Source organism: Mycteria americana, chromosome 2, assembly GCF_035582795.1.
Source record: "Mycteria americana isolate JAX WOST 10 ecotype Jacksonville Zoo and Gardens chromosome 2, USCA_MyAme_1.0, whole genome shotgun sequence".
Taxonomy (NCBI): Eukaryota; Metazoa; Chordata; class Aves; order Ciconiiformes; family Ciconiidae; genus Mycteria; species Mycteria americana.
Window position 1 is genome coordinate 50,059,514 of NC_134366.1, and position 6,850 is coordinate 50,066,363.

General features: G+C 51.0%; 1 protein-coding gene across 1 annotated transcript; it reads left to right on the forward strand.

Moving 5' to 3' along the window:
* Nucleotides 1-1,285: 1,285 nt before the first annotated feature.
* On the forward strand, nucleotides 1,286-3,203 carry TMEM158 (transmembrane protein 158). The gene has a single exon (XM_075493337.1). It carries the CDS (start codon nucleotides 1,513-1,515, stop codon nucleotides 2,464-2,466), a length of 954 nt encoding a protein of 317 aa, XP_075349452.1. The 5' UTR covers nucleotides 1,286-1,512; the 3' UTR covers nucleotides 2,467-3,203.
* The last annotated feature ends 3,647 nt before the right edge of the window (nucleotides 3,204-6,850 follow it).

Here is a 6,850-nt window from a genome sequence, read left to right on the forward strand (position 1 = left end):
ATGCCAACCTCAAAGGAGCGCCTTACGGAGTTCAGTTCTATCATTTACATAAATTGTCCCATACATACTTGGGAAAGCCTAGTATTCATGTCTCCTTTTTGCATCTGTATTTGTCAAAAAAGGGCTGCAAAGGCAAAGAAGAGAGTCCCAGTTCTGGATGCTGGCCAGGAAAATGTAACTCTATCCCACTCTCTGCCCAAGGTAAACACTAAGAAATGTTCATCATTTGTGTCATCCAGTTCTGTCCCTCCCCGAGGCTCCAAGTGTCAAACTGCAGCACAGCAAGCCTCAACCTGTGCCAAGAGTAATACTATAGCCAGCACAGGGTCATGAAACAAGCTGGAGTATCTAGCTCGATTATAAACTATCGTGCTTACAAAGCAGCCTTTTGAAAAACGCAGCCAAGTCTCACAGCTACCACACTTGGTAGCTTTGTGCTCCTTGTAATAAACTTCCACGTTTAAAGCTTTGCTACAGGGACCGGCTGCACCCGTCTGTGGGATGCCTTGCGCCTCAGCCCAGGCCAGGCTGTGGATGCCTGGCTGCAGGAGCAGCTCCTGGGGCTGAGCCCGGGCTTGCAGAGCACCGCTGGAAGGGCCCAGCCGCTGCACCCTGTCTGACAGTTCAGACAGTTCAAACTCCCTTCCTCCGCGTCTCCCTCGTCCCTTTCCCTTCCTATAAAGTCGAAATGAAAGCCTGTGCAGTCGGTTCCGGGATGCTCTTACCCCATCTGCGCCACCCACCCCACCCCAGCCCGAGGCGGCGGCGTGAGGGCGCTGCCCGCAGCCGGCCTCCTTCCCTCGCCCCTGCCCCCCGAGGAGGGAGCGAGGCAGCTGCCACGGCAGCCCCCGCCGGCCGCCCCACAGCTGCCCTCTCGGCCGGGAGAGGTGGCAAGGGAGGGAGCCAGCGGGCCCGGGGCACAGGGCGCTGCCCGCCGCGGCACCGCCCGCCCGCCGCTCCCTTCGCCAGGCGGCGGGGAACCTCTCGCCCCTGCCGCGGGGACGGCGGCGGAGCTGGGGAGTCTCAGCTCTCCCCCGCCGAGGAAGGGGGGGGAACCGGCGCGGTGGGCGGCACGGGACAGCGGTCCCGCCCGAGGGGAGAGGGGCCGCCTCTGCCTGCGGGTGCCCCAGGGGAGGGAGGCGCTGACCGCCCAGGGAGGGCCGCTGCCCCGCCGCGGGGCGGGAGCGCCTGGCCAGCTCCTCGGGGCGCGGCAGCGGGGCCGGCCGGGCGCACGGCTCCTCCCGCCGGGGAGCTGCCGGGCCGGGCCGGGCCGGGCCGGGGGCGGAGGAGGCGGGGAAGGGGGGAGCCACTGCCGTCACCGAGGCTCCCGGCTCGCTCGCCTCGCCGCCGCGGCAGCCCCAGCCCCGCTCCCACCCCCTCGCCTGCCCCCACCCTCCTTCCCTTTCTCTCGCTCTCTCGGCGAGAGCAGTGTGCCTCCCTTCCCAGATGGCAGCCGGCAGCGCCATGCAGCCTCCCGTTCCTCCTCCTCCTCTCCCGCTCTAAGTCAATGCCATGCTGCCGCTGCTCCTCCCGGCACTGCTGGCCGCCTGTCTGCCGCCCTGCCAGGGCTGGAGCCCCTCGGCGGCTGCCAGCGGGCAGGAGGAGCCGGAGCAAGAGCTCTTCTTGCCCCCTGTCAACTCCTCCTCCCGCTCCTTGGCGAGCCTCGAGATGGACCTCGACGGGGCAGCAAGCAAGGAGGAAGGCAGCACCACCAGCCCGGGCACGCCGGCTGCCCCTAGCCAAGAGCCTTTCCCCTCCGCTCCCACCTCCTCCGGGCAGCAGCAGCAGCAACAGCAGCGTCCCCAGCCGCAGGGGCAGCCGCAGCCCGCCGAGGACCCGCACTGCAATATCAGCGTGCAGCGGCAGATGCTGAGCTCGCTGCTGGTGCGCTGGAGCCGCCCGCTGGGCATCCAGTGCGACCTCCTGCTCTTCTCCACCAACAGCCACGGGCGGGCCTTCTTCTCCGCCGCCTTCCACCGCGTGGGGCCGCCGCTGCTCATCGAGCACCTGGGGCTGGCGGCCGGCGGCGCCCAGCAGGACTTGCGCCTCTGCGTGGGCTGCAGCTGGGTGCGGGGCAGGCGGGTCGGGCGCCTGCGGGGCGCCGCGCCCCAGGCCGCCGCTGCCGCCGCCGCTGCCTCCTCCGCTTCCTCCTCCTCCTCCTCGCTCTCCTACCCGCCGGCGGCGGAGCCCGGCCAGTACTGGCTGCAAGGGGAGCCGCTGAATTTCTGCTGCCTGGATTTCAGCCTGGAGGAGCTGAAGGGGGAGCCGGGCTGGCGGATGAACCGCAAGCCCATCGAGTCTACCTTGGTGGCTTGTTTCATGACTCTGGTCATCATCGTGTGGAGCGTGGCCGCCCTCATCTGGCCGGTGCCCATCATCGCCGGCTTCCTGCCCAACGGCATGGAGCAGCGCCGCAGCACCGCCGCCGCCGCCGGCACCACCACCGCCGCCGCCGCCGCCAAGTAGCCTCTCCCGGTGACTCCCCCCTTCTCTTCGTCGTGTGGTGTGGAGGGACGCGGGGCGGCCGCCGGGCCGGACTCTGCCGTGTTTTTCTTGTTTAAAGCGTGTCACAGGTGCGCGGAGGGACGCGGGGCTGCCTCAGGGCCCGGCCCGCCCTGAGGGGAACGGCTCCGGCCCGCCCTGAGGGGAGCATCCCCGGCCCGCCCTGACGGGAGCCGCTCCGCTGCGCCGCCCGCCCCGCCGCCGCCGGAGACGACCAAATCCTGTGTGCTCGTTTTGTATCTTTAATACCCGTTTTAAACGAACCTTTTAGTAAAAAAGAAGAAAAAAAAAAAAAAGAAAAAGCCCCCCCCCCAATCAACGCAGGAAATAAAAGACCCTCCCATTCAAGTGCATTTGTTGTAGTCGGAGTAGCTTTTTTGTATATGAATACAGTTGGAGCAGGTTTTTTCTTTATTTACAGAAAAGGAAGTCTCTTTTTGGCAGGATCAAGAACTGAAGCAGTATATATATATTGTTATTGCTGAAGCTGAACTTTAACGAACCTTTTACACTGTGTTTCCCAGTTGAGATAGTGTGTATTTATTATTGTAGCTCTGCGTTATTTGGCTTTTAATACAGAGGTTTTCTTTCTGGAGGCACCGTAGCCTTTTGTTGGTTTGTTTTCGCCAGGGTGGAATGGGGGGTTTGGCCAATTTCCCCATGTGCAAACCGACTGCGAAGCTCCTTTCCTCATGAGATGATATTACTAGGGTTGTTGGTGGAAAAAGGGGAATCCCAAACCCTTTCCAAATGGTGTTTGTCCTATCCTTACAGTAGATTTAGGTCTATATGCCTACATCAGGGTGGGGTGGGATGGGGAACATGTCCGTGCCAGAGATCCTCCAAGGCAGTTTACTTAGCACGGCTGCACAGACCATGGCTTTCTCCTCAGTTTGAGGTCGGGTGGTTTCGGTCCTGGGAAGATGAGGCCCACTCTTTGAGATGTGTTAAAAGCAGCCCAGGGGCAAGTCTCTGACTTCCACAAAGTGCATTCCTCAAAAACAACTCGGATGTGGTGTGTTTGTTGAAGGCATGGTAATATCTTTTTCATCTACCAGTCCACAGGGTTGCTCACAGAAAGCCTGTGGGACGGAGAGAAGGCAGGAGCTGCCAGTTCAGAACTAGATTACGGCTGCCACCGTGCAAGCGTGCAAGGAAGGAAGATTTGCAAGATTTCTACTTTCTTGTTAAAGCAGACAGTTGCCTAGCCTGAAATATAATTTGTTGTGTACTTCCAACTGTTCAGCCTTATAAGAAGTTGTTTCATTTGCCTTGGACGTGATTAGTCCAGCTGAAGTTTCTAAAACCAAAATGTGAACTAAGCGAGAAAGATTTGCAATAGGAATTCTCATTCCTTTGTCAACATCAATGTATTTGATTTGTTAGGGACACATGAACTCACTCGGGGCTAATTTGGTGTATTTGTAATGTTGTTTTCTTCCCTATGTTTGGTGGAAATGACTGGATGAAAAGTCTGGAAGGATTAAATTCTTAGGATTCCTATTTTTTTAATTGAGAACAAAATAAAACAAATGCATGCTCTATGTGTATGCTATCTGGAAAAAAAATGCAGAGAGAAAAAGATTGACAAAGAGCAGAAATAAATCAAGATTTTAAAATGTTCCATGTTATGGGGCTACCTCTACACCCACTGTTTCTCCTGTTGATCTTCATGGGCATGTCACTTGAGTAAACATTGCAGTAGTGTTGTTTTCAGAAAGTAGAGAAATGTTCATTTGACCTGTTGATCCGAAGGGCACCTTGCCCTGTATGCTTAGTTTACAGAGCCCCGCTTTTCTTTCCTTTATGTGAAAAACAGTGTCATTTCCACCTTGTGCAAATTCTTTTGCATAGAAATGCGACACGCTAGAGAGCAGCTATTTGCCTGTAATGCCCCGTGTGACAGAGGAGCCTCTTCGTACTGAAAGGCAAGGCTAGCAAGAGAACATGAAGCTAATGTTAACGCTTGCCTGAAAGAGAAATGCTCTACATACAGAATAACCCTCAGAAGAGTTGCCATGCCAGAAAAGAATTTCTTCTTTTAAATGAAGATATATTGAGGCAGAGAGTTAAGAACTTTTTTGGAAGTTTTGCTGGCTTTGTAGTGTACAGTGCATAGTACTCACTGTGACCCAGGGAGCCTGTGCTTGAACTCAAGGTTGGAATCTCTTTTTTGCTTATCCTAGTTTCACCGGTGACATGCCAGGTTTTTTTCTTGAATTGCATCAACATAAGCAAGATAATAACGTTACTGTCTGAAACAGGCAGCTTCACTTATGAAAGGTTTTTTATTTGCAGTTCTTACAGACACCTACCAAGAACAGTAAAGCTGGTACAGAATGGTTTTGGGGTATGTCTTCTAACTTCTACCAATATCAGCTTGAATATGAACTTTGTGAACAGGCAATGCCATATTCAGAATATTTTGCTGCTTCACTTAAAAAGTGTGATAGAAGAGAAGGATTTGCTTATAGTTCTTCTATAAATACGCTTGTAAGTGGAGCTGCTATTAAAAATCTGCTAAAACATGAAATGTTTAAAACACAGGGGTGGCATTAAAAAAAACCAGAATAAACCCCAAAAGGCAAATCTTGTCCAGAATACAAAAACCCACAACATTTTCAGGGAGTACTGATCTCAGCTACAAAGTGCAAAGAGCACTTCTGAGTTAGGGAAGGTGTTTCCTTAGATCGCAGTAACCATTGGGGTAAGCATGTTCCCTTCGTAGAGAGAGGACAGTCCATGTTTCTGTGCCTTAAAAAGTACTTTAAGGTGCAGTGGAGGGCACAGAGATTACCTGATTTACAGGGTTTAGCCTGGACCTAACTCTCTGAACCTGTGGGTTTCAGTGAGGTGGCAGCAGGGTTTCTCCTGTAAAGAACAGAGAATGGAAAGGCATTATGCAGACTGTGAGCTTTCTTCAGTCACTAATACATCTAACACCAATAACCCTGCTCCCATAGCTGTGGCTGCTACTATGACTCGAAGTAACTGATAATCTTGAGTCACAAAAGGCACACACAACTTTCACCCGCATCCATGGGAATTTAATCTGAATTAAACCCAGGAGATTCAAGCCCAGAACAATGTGAAACGATCCATCTCCGCACCAGCTAGTTTTAGATTTCAACTTGAGACAGCAAAGAGTCTTATTTATTTTTTTTCGCTGGCAGTGGAGTTTTATTGTCTCTTTACTGGGGATGATTCTAAGCCATTTTTATTCATTTGGATATATTTTTAAAACCAGTTGGTAGCAGGGTCAGCGCAAGAGCGGGATTAGTCACCGTATATAATCCTTCATATACTCAGGGAGGGCATATATGCATATATATATATATTCATCTATACATGAGGACTTACTGTGTACAACAGAAAGTCAAAACAAAAGGGAGAAGAAGGATGGTGAGAAACAAATAATACTGAACAAGTAATACTGGTTTTCCTTCACTAACTGTTTGTTGGATCGTGTTTCCTGGTAAGTTATCCTGACTTTATTTATGTACATGTGTTTGTTGAAAAGCAAGGGAAACCTAGAAACAGAGGTAATTTCTCAATTTCCTTTTTATGTAATCCAAGTACATTACAGATTTTTTTTCCAGGAACCAGGAACTCTCTCCAGAGAGAGATTCAGCATTAGAAGATACTAGGCTTGTATGCTAGTGTTAGACTGGTACATTTTTTGCTTTATATTCAGACCTCAGGATTGGATCTGTCTCCCTCACATACTTCTTTAGTTATGTTTTATAGATATATTAGAAGCAGAAGTATACAGATGAATACGTAGTTTTAGCACGGACACAGTCTTGCTGTTATTTGGTGCCACGTTGATTCCCATAATGAAAATATAAAAATGTACTACAGTATAATAATAATTACATATTATGTAAGCATACTGGTGTTCAATAGGTTATCGGTAATCGAGAGCAGTTTTGTATGTCAGGAGGTATGTGGATACTTGGGGCAAAATTGCCATACTTGGATAAATGTGAGAGTTGTTACTTATTCAGGGCTTAGTTCACCAGTGCTTTCGATGATTAATATGACTGCAACAGCAGTACTATTTGTGCAGTGACTATTACTCAATATGAGTAAGGGCTACTGAACCAGGCCCCAAAAAATACTAATTAAAAGCCTTACTTGGCTGAGTAAGTATTATTCATCGTGACCTCCACTTGCTGAATAAAAGTATCTCCAGGGCTGACATTATGTGATTCCAGGGGCTGAACAAAAGCCCAATGAAATCAAATAGTTAAGTTAATTGAAGTTTTGTATGACTAAAGATCAAGGAATCTATTTTAAAGATATATATCTAGATATAAGAGTAGGTATTGCATTCTTGTTCCTCTCT